Source organism: Leopardus geoffroyi, chromosome A2 (assembly GCF_018350155.1).
Source record: "Leopardus geoffroyi isolate Oge1 chromosome A2, O.geoffroyi_Oge1_pat1.0, whole genome shotgun sequence".
Taxonomy (NCBI): Eukaryota; Metazoa; Chordata; class Mammalia; order Carnivora; family Felidae; genus Leopardus; species Leopardus geoffroyi.
Window position 1 is genome coordinate 11,863,475 of NC_059331.1, and position 18,017 is coordinate 11,881,491.

At 45.8% G+C, this 18,017-nt stretch overlaps 2 protein-coding genes across 2 annotated transcripts; one reads left to right on the plus strand and one right to left on the minus strand.

Annotated features, from left to right (window-relative positions):
- Positions 1–7,501: 7,501 nt before the first annotated feature.
- Positions 7,502–8,452, plus strand: LOC123607578 (olfactory receptor 10H3-like). Its single transcript, XM_045497074.1, has one exon. The coding sequence runs from the start codon at positions 7,502–7,504 to the stop codon at positions 8,450–8,452; it is 951 nt and encodes a 316-aa protein (XP_045353030.1).
- Positions 8,453–16,539: 8,087 nt separating this feature from the next.
- Positions 16,540–17,606, minus strand: LOC123607579 (olfactory receptor 10H1-like). The gene has a single exon (XM_045497076.1). It carries the CDS (start codon positions 17,604–17,606, stop codon positions 16,647–16,649), a length of 960 nt encoding a protein of 319 aa, XP_045353032.1. The 3' UTR covers positions 16,540–16,646.
- Positions 17,607–18,017: the final 411 nt, after the last annotated feature.

Here is an 18,017-nt window from a genome sequence, read left to right on the forward strand (position 1 = left end):
CCACATCAGGCACCGTGGCTGACAGCTCAGAGCCTGCTTGAGATTCTCTCTCTGCCTGTCTTTCTGCCCCTCCCCTGCTCACACACTCTCCTTATCAAAATAAATAAATAAATAAAAATTTTAAAAAATGTCATTCAAGGCTTATTTTACACGGAAATCTTATAGGTGCTAGGATCCAGCATTGACCCAGGACTAGGTCTCTGCTCTCTCCTATTCATGGTCTATTGAAGGAAGCTGTCATATAATGAAAGATGACTGCACAGAGTGATCAGAGGTGTAATGAGGGCACCCTAGGGATCTGCAGAAGTCAAGTGTGGGTCAGAAGCCCAGCCTGCAATTTAGAGACTTGGGCGATACGTGGTGGCTACATTGAGACCTGAAGGGAGAGTAGGTATGATTCAGATGACACAGCAGGTGGAAGATGGGCTTCCAGCAAGAGCAAAGGCTCAGGGTGACAGAGGCATGGTGCATTTGGGGACGATGGCTGTCCAGTGCACCCTGGAGAGTTGGAAGTGGCTCTGAGGATTCTGAATTGTGAAGGCAGACAGGTGGGTAGGGCAAGATCATGCAAGACCATCGTCGGGCTCTGGGCTGATGGCTCAGAGCCTGGAGCCTGTTTCCGATTCTGTATCTCCCTCTCTCTCTGCCCCTCCCCCATTCATGTTCTGTCTCTCTCTGTCCCAAAAATAAATAAACGTTGAAAAAAAAAAAAGATCATGCAAGACCATGGCGTCCACTTAAGGAGTTTGTTCCAAGGACAATGGGGGTACTCTAAATACATTTAAATTACATACAGAAAAGACCTGTATGGTATTCTATTATGTAAATATATTCACAGATGTTTCCACTTGGGGGTCCTATGATGTCTACTACATGTTCCTTCGTGGATTAATACTTACATGTTGTGTTGGGTCTGAAGCTAGCAGTGTAAATGCCGAGTCATAGGGGATACCTATGTTCAGCTTGAATAGATTCTGCCAAATGGCTTTCCAAAGTAATTATACCAAGAGGTACATTTGAAGCCCATGCACCATGGTCAGATTCCTGTTTGTAGGGAGTCCCCCTGGCTGCTGTGAGGGAAGAAGGCTGCTGAGGGCCGGCGGGGTGGGCAGACGGAGGAAGAGATGGGCAGAGGTGTGCGTGGGCATCTTGGACTGGGTCGAGTGGCAGACTGGAGGTTGATTTCAGAGGCAGAATGGACTGTGTTGCTGATTGGACAGAGGGACACAGGAAGTGAGCTGTTTCTACGTCTAACACTTAAGACCAAATGGGTGAGTTCTTCCCACAGCAATGAACAATTCTTCAGCTTCCCAGACACCAACCTGCAGTCCCATAATTCAGTTCACTTCTGACATGAACTACCTGGAGATGCCAGTGACAAGTTTTCAGTGTTCAGGGTACCTGCACTTTTGTCTGATGGGACTTCACAGTTGGGGTTTCTAAATTCCCCCCTTTCATTTTGGATACTTTGCTGGAATGACTCACAGAAATCAGGAAAATGCAACACTTACTCTTTCCAGTTTACTATAAAAGACACAAGTCAGGAACAGCCAGGTAAAACAGGTGCATCAGGCAAGGTGTGGAGGAAGGACCGAGGACCTTCCATGCCCTCTCCGGACACACCACCCTCCTAGCACCTCCACGTGTTGACAAATGGGAAGGTCTCTGATTCCCATTGCTTAGGGAGTTTTTGTGGAGGTTTGATTACACAGACATGATTGGTTAAATCATTGGTCCTTGGAGATTGAATATCAATCCATAGCCCCTCTCCCCACCTGGAAGTCCCAGCTCTCTGATCTCACCTTGGCCGTTTAGGGGAGCAGCCTCCTTCCTAGACTATCCAGGAGGCCCCAACCACCACGCATCTCCTTAGCATGCAAAATCCAGTATCATCACTCCTGAGACAAGGGCTTTAGGAGCTGTGTGTCATGAAGGGGACAAAGACCAAATGTGTTATTATCGCCCAAGTATGCACGTACTAATGGAGATGTTCTGGCTCTGATCACCGGGACAACAGGGATAGGGTAGAACTTGACCAGTGGGGGGAGGTGGGGCTATCCAGTGTGACCAGGAGACACTGAAAACTTCTATTGACCAAAGGAAATCAGTCCCCAAGACCCAGCTCTAAATTACCCTTATTCTGGGACACCCTCCAGCTGCCCTGACCCCAGGAGAGAGCCCTGGATTCCCACTCTGGGCCGCACCAGCTCCTGCCTTCCCTCTGACCCTGCTCTGACCTTAAGGTATCTACTCTAGCCCGGTCTCTCCCAAGACTGGGAGCTCCTAGTCCTCAGCAGGGACTGGGACTCTCAGGGCAGACAGAGACAGCAGGGAGTCTTGGTTGTGTTGGGGAGTCCAGGATGCCCACGTGTACTTCTGCCCATCTCTTTCTGTGTCTGCCCACCCCGCCAGCCCTCAGCAGCCTGCTTCCCTCACAGCAGCCAGAGGGGCTCCCTACAAACAGGAATCTGACCATGTTTCTTGGGCTTAAGACGTACCTGTTGGTATAATCACTTTGGAAAACCGTTTGGCAGAATTTATTCAAGATGAACATAGGTACTCCCTATGATTTGGCATTTACACTGCTAAATAGAGGCTAAATAGAGGAGTAGAGGCTGCAAGTCCCCAGAGGCCCTCTGATGATTCTCTTGGCCGCTCCAGACCCTGAGGGCAGCCCTTCCCAGTTGGCATCCTGGGGAGCCCTGGGGAGCAGCGTGCTGGGAAGCTACAGCAGGGATAAAGCACAGAGAATCAGTTCCAGGAGCCCAGAAGTCTGGCTCCACACGTGCCCACACCTGTGTGCTGCTGACAGAATAAGCAGCCCTGCTGGCTGCTTCCTGGAAGAGGGAGACCAGGAGGGACAGGGTAGGTGGCAACAGTGGGACACTTGTTGGGAGCAAGGTCCAGATAAGGGATGGGGACAGGTCCTGGGAGAAGGGTGGTTAAGACAGGCTCTTACCCTTGGACAGCTGCTGAAAGTCTTCTCAGGTACCTGTTATGGGTCCTGGGTTATTTACCCAGCCTAGTGCCTTTTGTAGCTTCTAGGTCAGTGGTCCTTAGCCCAGGGTAGCTCTGCCCCACAGGAGACATGTGGGCATGTCTGGAGACATTTTTTTATTGTCATGACTCATGATCGGTGAGGATGCTACTGACATCTGATGGGTTGAGACCAGAGATCCTGTTAAATGTTATATAATGCACAGGACAGCCGCCACCCCAGAGAATGATCCTGGTCCCAAATCCCACACGTACTGAGGTTCAGAAACCTTGCGTCAGGTATGTATCTTGCCTTGGCCGTTGTGTCCTGAGTTGCCTGAAGGTGGCCTTTGCTAACCTGGAGGTGATCCTTGAGGGGAGGCAGAGAGGTTGAGCTGGATTCACTCCTGGATGCAGGTGTGTGACATGAGCTCAGCACCTGTGGGTGAGCCAACCTCTGTGAGACCAGAGTAGATGAACTCTCTCCTGCACCTGTCAGAGGAGATGGGGGAGCCCAGCCCGGTGAACCGCAGCCACTCCACCAAGTGGCAGGTGGGAAGGCAGACAGAGTGAGGCAGGGGCCAGGCAAGGGGGTGGAGGTTGGACAAGACCCTAGTGGAGCTGTGTTTTCAGGTCACCAGAGATCCTAAGGGCCCCAGTGGGGAGACCATGAGTTTATAATGTGACCAACTGGTGCATCTGGTACAGACTGATGGCAGGAAAGCAGGTCAGAGGACAGGGGAGATATCAGCATCAGGGATAACCCCCCATGTTAGGTAAACATGGAGCCCTTTCCATGAATCCTCTGGACCTTCTGAAGATAGTTCTCTGCTTACTCCCATTTTTCAGTTGGGGAGAGGAGGCTCAGGGCTAGAACGTTCTTTCTCAGACACACATACCAAAGCTGGGGCTTGAACCCTGGCCCTGATGACTGCACACCTGGGGTGCATTTCAGACAGTTCTCTCTGGAAGCCAGAGTGCAGTGGGAGCAGAGGAGGGGCCTGGGGCAGTGAGCGGTGCAGGGAGGGAGGTGGAGCCATGCAGATGGATAGGAGCAGAGCACACAGACAGCTATTTAGCAGGGGGAGAGGGTGCTGAGTGATGGGGGTTGAGGCACAGAAGGGGGCTGACACGGGTGTCTCGGTTCCTGGTCTGGGGAGGGGGGAAGGCTGCATAGTCAGAAGGCTTTATTTCCAGCTCACCAGCCCAGTCTTCCTCACTCCGGGAAAGTCCCTCCCTGTCCTGCTGGTTCCGTGTCCTCTAGGCTCCAGGCTGACCCCTATTGTGGGGGATCCTTTGGAACAACACATCAGTAAGACCAGGGGGTGCAATTATGGCTGAGTTCTGCCCCAGAGCCGAGGGTCTCAGGAGCTGTGGGCGGCATCGAGGCTCAAGTTATTCATAAAAACATTTTTGTTTTGTTTTATGGTGGATGTCAGGTGCAGAGGTTTGAGTCAATGACGTTTCTGGGTCGCTGCGCTGGACAAGCATTGGTTTTCATCACGTCCTTCTCTTATTTTGCTCACGTTCCCTTTCGACCACCCGTTCCCTCTAGTGCCAACAACTCTTCTCCCATACTAAAGGTATGCGCTTTGATTTGCATGTGCTCTTGTGCATGCGTACTGTCTTCTCTGTGCATATATGTGCTGTGAATTATTTGTATCCTTTTAAATTTCATAGAAAAATTTTTACTTTTTGATTTTATAGAAAAATTATAAGTTTGCAGGAAAACACATACTTCCTCTCTCCCTCACACGGTTTCCTCTTTTACCTCTTGGAATAGTGTATTTGTTCTTGTTGGTGAGCCAATATGGCTACAACCAGAGCCCACGGGATACATTAGGGTTCACTGTCTGTGTCGTGGGTTCTGTGGATTCTGACAGATGCATAATGGCATGTATCAACCGTTACAGCATCCTACAGAATAGTGTCAGCTGCTCTATTTTTAATATGCCGAAAGGTTATTATGCTGGAGCGTTCGTCTGCTTTTTGCTTCATTCATTCAACACATTTTATGGGTTCATTTATGCTGCTGTGCGTGCATCGAACTCCTGGCTGGGGCTGCAGGGTTTGCATCCAGCCCACGGGTCCTGCCCCCTTCTAAAGAATGGACAAGCAGGCTTTCCAGTTCCCCACTAAAAGCAATGCTACAGAAACACCCTCTGACATGCTCCCCTGTAAAGGCCTTTGAGCAATCGCGATAGATGTTCAGGAGCACATGTGCTGGGGCACAGAGCGCGTGCACTCCTCATTTCCACTATTCTGCGCTCTCACAGGCCGTGCACGAGGGTTGCATTCTCCCCAAAACTGATCAACACCAGGGAGTTTCTAACTTGGGGCACTGAATAGATATACACTGAATTTCCATTGTATTTCCCTTCCTTTGTCTCTCTGTCCCTCTCTCTCTTTTTTATTAGCATGTTTTTATTGGCTCTTACTACACCCTCTGTGAGCTATCTCCTCATACCTTTGCTAAATTCTGTTTTATCCCTTGCTCATTTCTGTATCAAGTTTTCTGCTTCTTGTACACGTAATCGGTCTCTTGTTAATTCTAGATTATATTCCCCGGTCCTTTTCTGTACAATGAAAATGATTTTTCTCACCTTTCCATCTCCCGTTGACTGGATGCAGGATATTTTGTTGAATAGAAACCCATCGTGCTGATGTTTTCATGTCTTTCAAAACCACCTCATGTTTGTGCTTCTGAAGTTTAAGAAGTCCTTCTCCACTCCTACATCAAGAGAAGTATTTTCCGACACCTTCTCCTATTACCTTCAGGGCATTGTGTTTCATATTTAAGTCTTGAATCCACCTGGATTCCACCCGTGTGTATGGCCTTCGGCAGAAATTCAGATTTTCTTTGCTTCATAAAAGGGCCAGTTTTCCCACCACGGACTCCTAAACTATCCATCTTTTCTCTTGGATTTGTGCTCCCACCTGTATCAAGTTTTGAATCACGCTGGGGTACTTTCTGAGGTATGTAGCCAACTTGATCGGTGTCTGTGGCTGCTCCAGCGTCACACTTGAAAATGACAACGATGTGTATGATGTCTGTCATCGGTCTCCACACCTGCCAGGGCATTTCTCTCCTAGTTAACCCATTTTTTTAGAAGGCTGGTATGGTTTTGCACTGACTTTATTTTCCAGAAGGAACTTAAGGAAACTTTTATCAAATGTACGTTTGATTCACTGTAACCGAACATGCAGGTATACTGACGATGTAATCATTACCATATTCGCTCATCCACCCGAGAGAGTGGATTGTCCTTCGTGTATTCAGATAGCCATCGACATTTTTACTAATGGCTAACATTTCTGAATCTGGAGGTATTGCTTGTGTTTGATTAGTTCCTGGATATCGTATAACAGAAGTTGTCAAAGTGTGATATGAGGACCCTGGGTCCCGGAGACCCTTTCTGGGGGACCATCAGGTGCTTACTTTTCCAATGAAGGTGAGGATGTATTTTCATCATATGCTCGACTAAAACAACATGTTGCCACAGGCTGAATGAAGAAGCAGAATGAGCATCAATTGGTCTCCGATCCAAATTTGTTAAAATGTTTTTTCAAGCCACTCTTCTCACTAAATATTAATTTTGTAAATGTACTTACTTTCCTAAAAATATGTTACTTATATTGACAGTTTGACTTATATTACAGTTTGAACAGGTTGACCTTTCTTTCCTCTCTCCCACCTTCCCTCCCTACCGCCCTTCCTTCTTCCTTCCCTCTTTCCTTTCTTCCTTCCTTCTTTTTTTCTAGGGAGAAGAGAGAGAACATGTGCAAGTGGGGGGTGGGTAGAGAGAAAGAGAGGATATCATAAGCAGACTCAATGCTCAGTATTGATGCCAACATGGGGCTTGATCTCACGACTGTGAGATCATGACCTGGGCAGAAATCAAGGGTCAGACCATTAACCGACTGAGCCTTCAGGTGTCCCATGAATGTATCCATACTACATATTTTCAGACAATCTCAGTGTTAACTTCTAATATGGTGAAAACGGAGAGTTGTGCTGCACCCAAACAGGAACCCATCAGAGTCTCACATTTTCTTGAGTGTTAAGAAATCACCAGACCACAATGTTGGCGAGCCGTGTCTTTACAGTTTGTGTCACCGTTGGGAATGTCATCTTAGTATTACTTAAAGCTTATACTTTGAATGATTACTGCTGGAGTAATTCTGTGAGAAATACTGAGCATTGCGAGCCGATCTTGTCTTCTGCAGACTGTGCTCTCTATTGCTGTGGTACCTTATGTCTTCATTCTTTACTTTTTCTGGGTGAAGGAGCATGTCTCTTTCCTTCCCATCCCTACATACCTTCTTTCTTGTTCTTATTTATAGCACCGCTCATGACTTTCAGTTCCATGCTAAAGAATAGCAGAACCAGTGAGTATCCGGGTCACTTTCCCAATCCTAGCATACTGCTTCTATAGTCTCCCCATTTCATATATTGTTGTATACACTCATGATTGTCATGCTGGTCACCTTCATTCCCCTTCTGCTCTCACCAGATGCAGCACCCATGGCTGGTCAGAACTATAGCATGGTGACTGAGTTCATCCTCGTGGGATTCTCTAACTTCCCACGGCATCTCCTGCCCGCTTTCTTCCTTCTGTACCTGCTCATGTACCTGTTCACGCTGCTGGGGAACCTGCTCATCATGGCCACGGTCTGGAGCGAGCGCAGCCTGCACACACCCATGTACCTCTTCCTGTGCGCCCTGTCCACCTCCGAGATCCTCTACACCTTGGCCATCACCCCGCGCCTGCTGGCCGACCTGCTCTCCACCCGCCGCACCATCACCTGGGCGGCCTGTGCCAGCCAGATGTTTTTCTCCTTCACGTTCGGCTTCACCCACTCCTTCCTGCTCATGATCATGGGCTACGACCGCTACGTGGCCATCTGCCACCCCCTGCGCTACAATGTGCTCATGAGCCCCCGTGGCTGTGCCCGCCTCGTGTCCTGGTCCTGGGCCGGTGGCTCAGTCATAGGGATGATGTCGACCCTGATAGTTTTTCACCTCACCTTCTGTGGATCTAACATGATCCGCCATTTTTTCTGCCATGTGTTTTCCCTTTTGAAATTGGCCTGTGGGAATGAGAATTCCTCCGTCACCTTGGCTGTGATCCTGGTGTGTGTCTCAGCTCTGATGGGCTGTTTATTCCTCATCGTCCTCTCCTATGTCTTCATCGTGGCCGCCATATTGCGGATCCCCTCTGCTGAGGGCAGGCACAAGACCTTCTCCACGTGTGTGTCCCACCTCACGGTGGTCATTGTGCACTACAGCTTTGCTTCCATTATCTACCTCAAGCCCAAGGGCCCCCATTCTATGGACAGCAACACCCTGATGGCCACCACCTATACAGTCTTCACCCCCTTTCTCAGTCCGATCATTTTCAGCCTCAGAAATAAGGAGCTCAAGAATGCCATAAAGAAAAGCTTCCAGAGAAAATTCAGTCCCCTAAGCTCCTGATGGCCAGTTGGTGGTGGGGAAAATGACAGTAGGGCTGGGGATGATAAGGTCCATCTCCATAAGACTGATGTAGGGATTCAATGTAAGAAAATACTGAGTATGTATTGTTGGATGCGTCAATAGGTGTTGGATACCTGCTGCGTATTTGCTTTTTCCAAGCTGTTTGTGCCTTTCTTGCATAGGTTTTAACAATGATGATCTCTTGTTTAAGACCCCATGTGATGAACTCCATCCCATTCTGTTTAAGAAAGTGCTATCTAGCTATGGTTTTGAGGGAGATTCACATGGATGTGTCGGGCACTGATGCCCATGGTTTTTCTTGAATGGAGGATCAAGGGAAGACTTTCCTTTCTCTACCATAAGGATAAACAAAAATAAGCATAATAAAAAATGCCACCAGAATTAGGGCTTTTCTTTCAGACACTGGGTCCAGTGTTTTATATACCCCTTAATATAAAAATGTACAAAAAGTAAATAAACTATTTCTCTCCAAGAAGCTGATTGACTATGTATAATTGCTTCTGCCTTTGTAAGGGATAGTCTAAGGGATATTTTCTACCTTGATCTGTGTTGAGTGAAGGATGTTAGAATGTGAAGTGAAGGGAAAGAGGAAGAGACAGAGGAAGGGAGGAAGGGAGATGAAGAGAGAGAGGGGAGGAGAGGGTTCAGTGCTTGGATAAGAACACACAGAATGTCAAAAGGGTGTTGCTATCTGGCATCTTATGGAAATCCTTTTCCATTTTTCCCCAATTACTTTCAATAAAACATAGATTTCTCATTCCCATATTTACTTGAATCTATCTGCGGGATGTGTTGGAGGGCACAGTGCTATCTCAAGATGGCACAAAGAGAGGTCAAGGGTGTGGGTACCCCTTTAGGCAGATGAGAAATGTTGGTGAAGGTCACACAACATGTGAAGGAAGGGGTTACATGCAACTTTAGGTCTGTCTGACTCCCATGCTGGGGTTTGGGAAATCATACGTCTGAGGATCCACAAGGGGGTCTTCTGTTGGTGTAAATTCTTACTTAAACTGTAGCCAGATATTTGAGCTGCAGGCAGAGGATGCTTCATAATAATAAACCTAAGGAGGGTTGTCACATATGAGTGCCTGCTGTTTGCCCAATGTTGTGTGAAGGGTTTCTGATGCATTCATTCTTCAGACTCTCAAATTATTCTTTCTCCACATTTAGATATGACTCACATCTATGCCTATTCATGTTTTTGAAATGCAGAAAATGCAAATCTGATGGATAATTTGTCCCAGGCCACAATGTACATGTGTGTGCAGTTGGTGACCAGGAACCCACCTCTCAGGTGTCTACAGAGAGAAGTGAGGTCATGACCTAGAGGAGAAAGCTGTCATTAGAAGGAAGAGACCCCTTTCAGGGAAGGAGGGCAGGTGCAGCCCTAGGCACACACCCCTTTCGCACAGCCAGAGGGAAGCACAGACCCCAGAGGAGTTCATGAGACACTTGTCTCGTGAACACTGACAACGAGAGCTTGGCAAAACCGGCTATGGCAGTTTTGGGGTTCCATTCATTATTTTGCTCATTATTGGTGTTACTGATGGATGCCCCCACCATTCCTAAGATGTGCTTCTCCAGAGCCTGTGGCTGCATTCCCTTACCCAGCAAGAGGGAGTGTGCAGTTGAGATGCAGTTAAGATCTGAGACAGGGGGATTACCCTCATCACCCAGATGGGCTGCTATAATTGCAAGTGTCCTTATACAAGGGGGCAGGAGGGACCAGAGACAGGGAGCAGTAGGGGATGTGACACCGGAAGGAGGAATTGGAGTAGCTGAGGCAGGAACCACGAGCCAGGGGATGCATGGTGCCCTTGAAGCTGGGAAAGCAGGAGACACATCCCTCCCCAGATCCCCCGAAGGACACAGGCCTGCTCACACACCTCATTGTGCCCAGTGCTTACAGACCTCTGGGCCTGGGGCAGGCGGGTGCAGGGGGAGCCCAGCTTTGTGTGTGGCTACGACTGTTCCTGTGTACAAGGGTCATTTATTTCCACAGAGTGTGTGGGATTTTGCTAAGTTTGCTGGGGGGCGGGGAGGTAAACCCTCGGCTCTTGATGCTTTCAGCACTGGCATGTGGTGCAGAGACCTTGTGTGTGCACTGCAGGGTAGCTTGTATGAGTTATTTGTACTTAGCAGGATTGCCATACAGGACAGCACACATCGGTTCTCCTTTCCCCGGTTAACCTCCCCACTAGGATGCAAGCTCCTGGGGGCAGGGACTCTGTCTGGACACCATCACAGCTCCGCCATGCTTGGTACACAGTAGGTTCTTAATAAATGTATGTTAACTGCCTGGAAAACTCAATCTTGTGAGTAACTAATGTTCTAGTGCGATTACAATACATTATAGATTATAGTATGCTATAATTGTGTTGTTCCATTTTATAAAATACAATATGTATTGAACTATATATATTTTATACTGTGATATTGTATATAATATATATAATATACAATATTATATGGCAAATGTCAACACAATATATAATATACTATATTAATATGGCCTATATTAACATAATATATAATATAGTATATATTTCATATATTGTATAATATATATTATACTTCCATATATAAATATAATTAACATAATTACATGACATGATAATATAAAAAATAAAAATATATTTGATGTAATGATATATTAAATAATTTATTATGTATTTTATATATATTATTATTATTTTATTATTTTTATATTATTACACACTTTTAACATTAATAAATCATAGTATTTTTCATACATAATGTATATACTTATGTTACATATAAAATGTAATATAATTAAATTTTATAATTGTATATTATTATTACATGCTTTTAGTATTAATAAATTATAGTATTTTTCATATGCAATGCATATACTTATGTTACATATAAAATGTAATATAATTTAATTTTATAAATGCAATAATATGTAATCATTAATATATCATATAATAAAAACACAGTATATATTTTTATAATATATTATATATAATACATTATCTGTTATGTATATTATATAATGTTATATAATATATTGTACAATAATAATTTTTAAAAATGTAATGCAACATAACATATAATATCATATTATATTATATTATATTATTGATTCATATGAAGATATTTATTATAGGAAGAAATAAGGAACCAACCCAACATTGGTTTGGACTTTTGGGGAAGTACTGTTCTTTTTTTAAGTTTATTTATTTATTTTCAAAGAGAGAGAGAGAGAGAGCAAGGTGGGAGGTGCAGAGAGAGAGGGAAAGAGACAGAATCCCAAGCAGCCTCCACACTGTCAGCACAGAGCTGATGTGGGGCTCAAATTCACAAACTCTGATGTCATGACCTGAGCCAAAAATCAAGAGTCAGACACTTAACTGACTGAGCCACCCAGGCACCCTTAGGAGCACTGTTTTAAAAACTACACAAATTCATTTAACTCATGTGGATAACACGGTAGAGTTTTGTATAAAAAGTGGAAAGCCACCACACAATACTTCCTAAGCTTGCACACAGCTCAGAATTGATGTAGCATACAGGACATAGTGATTGTAAGATTTACAATATCCTTTCAAAAATGGAATGTCAACCAGCACCATATTGTTCCAATTCAAGTTTAAAAAAAATTTTTTTTATTTAAAAAAATTTATTATTTTTTATTATAATATTTTATATATATTTATCTATATATTTATCTATATATTTATATATAATATATAATATATTATATATTATTATATATTATATTACATATAAATATATTTATTTATTTATTTATTAAATATGTATATATTTATAATATTTTATTGTATTTTTATTTAAAAAATTTAAAAAATTTATTTATTTTTGAGAGACAGAGATAGAGCACAATCAGGGGAGGGGCAGAGAGAGAGGGAGACACAGAATCTGAAACAGTCTCCTGGCTCTGAGCTGTCAGCACAAAGCCCAACACAGGGCTTGAACTCATGGACTGCGAGATCATGACCTGAGCCGAAGTCGGATGCTTAACCGAGTGAGTCACCCAGACACCCCCCAATTCAACTTTTTAAAGATCCTAGCATAATTTTTTTTTAACAAAAGGCTAGACTTGGGTTTTTTCTTTATTTTTCCATTCCTACTTAGAAAAATGACTACAGGTACTGACAAGCTCTGAAGTGGGACTCAACCCAGGTGTGGCTGCACAGAGACCCTGAGCTCCTTCCACTTGGATTTTAAACAGTAGTCATAAGAATAATTATTATTATTTTGAATTCTTACTATGCACCAGGACCCGTCTACTAAGCACTTGAGGGGCATGACCTTACATAAACCCCAAGCAGCTCTGTGAAGCACAGACCATTATCATGAACAGCATGTGGCCAAGGGACTGGCCATGGCCTGGGGGGTTGAGGGAGCCCCTCGAGGAAGTCCTTCCAGGCTGGGCTCCATGGAGACCCTGAGTGATGTCCACTGAGCTTTCTTCCCTCCTTCCCCCCAGAGGGACGGCCGCCATGCTGGGGCTACACCACAGTTCCATGTCTGAATTCTTCCTCACGCATTTCCCAGTCCACTGTAGTGGAAAATTCCAACGGAATCAATATAAAGGGGGGTGAGCTGTCAACGAGATCACATGCCGCTAACCTTTGGCAAATTACCAAGCCAACTAGACATTTCGCCAGTAAAAGTTGGGTAATTAGGGAGAAATGGGTACTCTGTGTGAAAGAAAAACAAAATGTTCAAAATGCAGATAGAAAGTAAAATGTGAGAGAAGATTCATTTCAGGAAATGGGAACCAGAGAGATAGGTATTGCTGTGCTGATTTTTGAAGCTCCCTGAGTAAGAGTGGGTAGATCAGAGAGAGTGTCAGTGGCACGTTGGAAATACCATCTACGTATTTTCTCTCTTCCTTGGTTTCCTTGCCTGTAGCAAACAGGCATCTCGTTAGAGGGAATTCTACCTGTCGCGTGGTGATGCCCCCTGGCGTTTGTTTGCTCCCCTCCACATCAGGGTAACCCAGGGGGAAAAACAATAGACTCCCAAGGCAGCAAGCCTGGTTCCTCCTGGGTCCACTTTGAAGTCAGATCTGACCAAGGTGCATTCAGCAGACCAGTGCAGCTCAGCAAGGTCATGACAATGCCACACGTTCATGGGCAGGTAAGGAAGAAGCCTTAGAGTCGATGTCACGTGGAAACTGTCTAAAACCTAACACCTGTGTTCTCTACACCACGTTCGTGTCCAGGCTCTGAGCCATCGGCTGTCTCTTTCCCCAAAGATACCATCACTACCAACAATAAGGTCTTCTCCTCTCTCCCACTCTTTTCCCGACCCAGCGGAGCCCACAGCCCCATCAGGTGAAGCCACCGCTTCTTTCCTTGCCTTGCCTGGCTTCCTCTCTCTGTTCCACTGCTAATGTACAGAAAGAAACCTCTCTCTCTCTCTCTCTCTCTCTCTCTCTCTCTCCCCTCCATTCCCCTCCCCTGCCCCTTCTTGCCCTGCATCTTCACACCTAGTGCTCCATTCAGAAATAAGTTTATTCCTATGACTTCAAAGGCAGCAGGAAATTATAAATAACAAGACATTTTTTGTTGGCACAAATTGCCTTCCTCCCTCCCCCCCCCATTTTCAGGTTTTTAGGAGTAAAGAAATGCTATCTTAAAAGTACTCAATATAGGGGCATTAGGGTGGTTCAGTCGGTTAAGCGTCCAACTTTTGGCTCAGGTCATGATTTTCAAGGTTTTGTGAGTTCAAGCCCTGAAAAAAGCTCTCTGTTGTCAGCACAGAGCCAACTTTGGATCCTCTGTCCCCCTGCCCTCTCTGCCCCTCTCCCACTCACGGACATGCTCTCTCTCAAAAAAAAAAAAAAACATTAAAAAAATACAAAAGTAATGAATATAACATAATGCTCAACACATAGTATATATTCATATAGTGACTATGACTAACTGTTACCATTGCTAGACCAGCATCCGTGACAGCAGCCCAAGAGCCAGAAATAATGCTACTGTTTGCTAATTCAATCCCACACATATGCGTGGGGTGACTTCCCTTTCCCCACATCCTTATATAACCACAGGTATGACGAACCGATGAAAGTTCACAGACATGGTCATTTTCAAGGAGATGAACCCAGCCAAAACTAACATTCACCCCTACTTCACACTATGTTCAAAAATTAACTCCACGTGGACCAAAGACTTAAATGTAAGAACTGAAATTATAATGTTCTTAGAGGACAACATAGCTGTGAATCTCCATGACCTTGGACTAAGCAATAGTTTCGTAGACATGACACCAAAAGCGTAAGCAACGAAAGAAAACAATGCATAGATTGGATGTCATCAGAATAAAAATCTTCTGTCCTGCAAAGAATACCAACAGGTTCGTGAAAAGACAAGTCAGAATGCGAGACAATATTTGAAACTCAAAGATCTGCTAAGGGCCTTGTAACCAGAAACTCTAAACAATTAGCCACAACTTAACAAAGAGACAACCCGATTTTAAAACTGGGTGAAGTATCAAGGGCATTTCTCCAAGAACACACAGAAATGGGCACCAAGCATGTGATGAGATGCACAACGTGACTACTCATTAGGGAAATGCAAGTCAGAACCACCAAGAGATAAACTTCACAGCACAGAGATAGCTACGATAAACAGGACAGATAATAACCAGTGCTGGCAAAGATGTGGAGACGTTTGAACCCTTCTGCACTGCTGGTGAGGATACAGAATGGTGCAGCCACTTTGGAAAAGAGTCTGGAACATTCTTCATAATTAAACATAGAGGTACCATTGCATCCAGAAAACCCACTCCTTGGTATATACGCAATAGTACGAAACTATATATTCAAGCAAAAACCTTGTACACAAACATTCATAGTGGCAATATTCAAAATAGCAAAAGTAGAAACCCTGAGATGTTCACCAAGTGATGAACAGACACATGAAGTCCAGTATGTCCACACAATGGAATAGTGTCTGGAAATAAAGAGGAATGAGGTTCTGGGGTGCCTGGGTGGCTAGGTTGGTTAAGGGTCCGACTTCAGCTCAGGTCATGATCTCCAAGTCCATGACTTCGAGCCCCGCGTTGGGCTCTGTGCTGATGGCTCAGAGCCTGGAGCCTCCTTCAGATTCTGTGTCTCCTTCTCTCTCTGCCCCTCCCCCACTCGCCCTCTGTCTTTCTCTCTCTCTCTCTCTCTCTCTGTCTCTCTCTGTCAAAAAAATAAATAAATATAAAAAAAAAAAAAGATGGGGCTCCTGGGTGGCTCAGTCAGTAAGCATATGACTTCGGCTCAGGTCACAATCTCATGGTTAGTGAGTTCAAGCCCTGTATGGAGTTCTGTGCTGACAGCTCAGAGCCCAGAGCCTGCTTCAGATTCTGTGTCTCCCTCTCTCTCTGCCCCTCCCCAACTCGTACTCTGTCTGTCTGTCTCTCTCAAAAATAAACATTAAAAAATTTTTTATAAAAATGAATGAGGTTCTGATACGTTCTACAACATGGAAGAAACTTGACATTATGCCAAGTGAAAGAACTCAGTCAAAAACATCCCCTAACATATACTTCCATTTGTAGGAAATGTCCAGAACAGGCAAAGTAGATGAGTGAGTCCCGGGGATGAAAGGTACAACATAGGGAATGTGTCAATGGTGTTGTAACAGCATTGTGTGATGACAGATGTATACAGTTGGCTGAGCATATGTTGTATAATTGAAACCAAGGTAACACTGTGTGGCAACTCTACTGCAATTAAAAATTTTAAAAATACATACTTTTTTGAAAAAAAGTGGTTTCCTAGGGCTGGGGGTTAAGGGGGTTGGGGAGGAAATGGGGAGTGACTGAATGGGAATGAGTTTCTCTTTTGGGTGACAAAAAAATGTTTCTAATTGATCATGGTGAGGATCGCATAACTGTGAATATACTAAAACCAACTGAATCGAGTACTTTAAATAGATGAATTATACGACACATGGACTATATCTCAGTAATGCTGTTTAATTATAAAATAAAATTAATATCCAAGACACAAACCAAGGGAGGAAGAAGCAGAAAAGTTCACATTTATTAGTACCTGCTATGCCATGGGTGTCATCACACAAATCTATACCATTTTTACTAGGTAGGCATTATTAAGCCCACTGTACAGATGAGGGTATGGTCATCCTTCCCCTTCTTCAAAAACTGCCTCCACACTGGCCACTTAGGTGCTGGAGGGATGGAGTTTTCTGAGGAAGGTCTTGGTCATGGCAGTCTTCAGCTCCTTGTTCCTGAGACTGAAGATGATGGGGCTGAGGAAGGGGGTGAGGACCGTGTAGGTGATGGCCATCAGGGTGTCTCTTTCCAGAGACTGGGGACCCTTGGGCTTGAGGTAGACGACAGAGGCAAAGCCGTAGTGCACAATGACCACAGTGAGGTGGGACGCACAGGTGGAGAAGGCCTTGTGCCGGCCCTCAGCTGAGGGGATCCTCAAGATGGCGGCCACGATGAAGGCGTAGGAGAGGAGGATGAGGAGACAGCAGCCCAGAAGGGCCATGATGCACACCAGCCCCACGCCCTTGGCCACTACTGGTACATCAGTTCCACAGGCCAGCTTCAAGAGAGGGGGCACGTGACATAAAAAATGGTGGATCTCATTGGGTCCACAGAAGGTGAGGTGGAAAACGGCCGTGGTCACCACCAGCCCCGTGGCCAAGCCACCTACCCAGGACCAGGCCACCAGGCAGGCACAGCCATGGGGGCTCATGAGCACATTGTAACGCAGGGGGTGGCAGATGGCCACGTAGCGGTCGTAGCCCATGACGGTGAGCAGGAAGGAGTGGGTGAAGCCGAACGTGAAGGAGAAAAACATCTGGCTGGCACAGGCCGCCCAGGTGATGGTGCGGCGGGTGGAGAGCAGGTCGGCCAGCAGGCGCGGGGTGATGGCCAAGGTGTAGAGGATCTCGGAGGTGGACAGGGCGCACAGGAAGAGGTACATGGGTGTGTGCAGGCTGCGCTCGCTCCAGACCGTGGCCATGATGAGCAGGTTCCCCAGCAGCGTGAACAGGTACATTAGCAGGAACAGCAGGAAGAAGGCGGGCAGGAGATGCCGTGGGAAGGTGGAGAAGCCCACGAGGATGAATTCGGACACGGAGCTGTGGTTTCGGCCCAGCGTGGCGGCCATCCCTGGGTGGGGAGAGAGCGAGGGCGGCCAGGTGGGCGGGAGCTACGGGTGTGTGCTGAGCCCAGCCTGGGAGGACTTCCCCGAGGAGGTACCCCCTCACCCCGCAGGCCATGGCCGGTCCCTCGGCCACAGGCTGCTCATGAGGACGGTCAGCGCTCCTCTGAGCTGCACAGGGTTCACGGAAGATCCTGGGCCTCAAGTGCTTAGCGCTGGTCCTGGTGCGTGGTAAGAACTCAGTAAAAAATAATACTGACAATTATTATGACTACTGCTATTACCATTATTGACCCCATGCACAACCACCAGGATTTTCTGTCTTTGAGCATGCAGGTCACTCCATGTTCTCCCCAACTTGTGACTCCAAATCCTTCCTGATTTTAAGAGCGAGCTACTCCCCAACAGCCAGCTCAG

Excerpts from the sequence above, each read along its gene's own strand:
- LOC123607578 (XM_045497074.1), top strand. The coding sequence starts at position 7,502 with ATGGCTGGTCAGAACTATAGCATGGTGACTGAGTTCATCCTCGTGGGA.
- LOC123607579 (XM_045497076.1), bottom strand. The coding sequence starts at position 17,606 with ATGGCCGCCACGCTGGGCCGAAACCACAGCTCCGTGTCCGAATTCATC.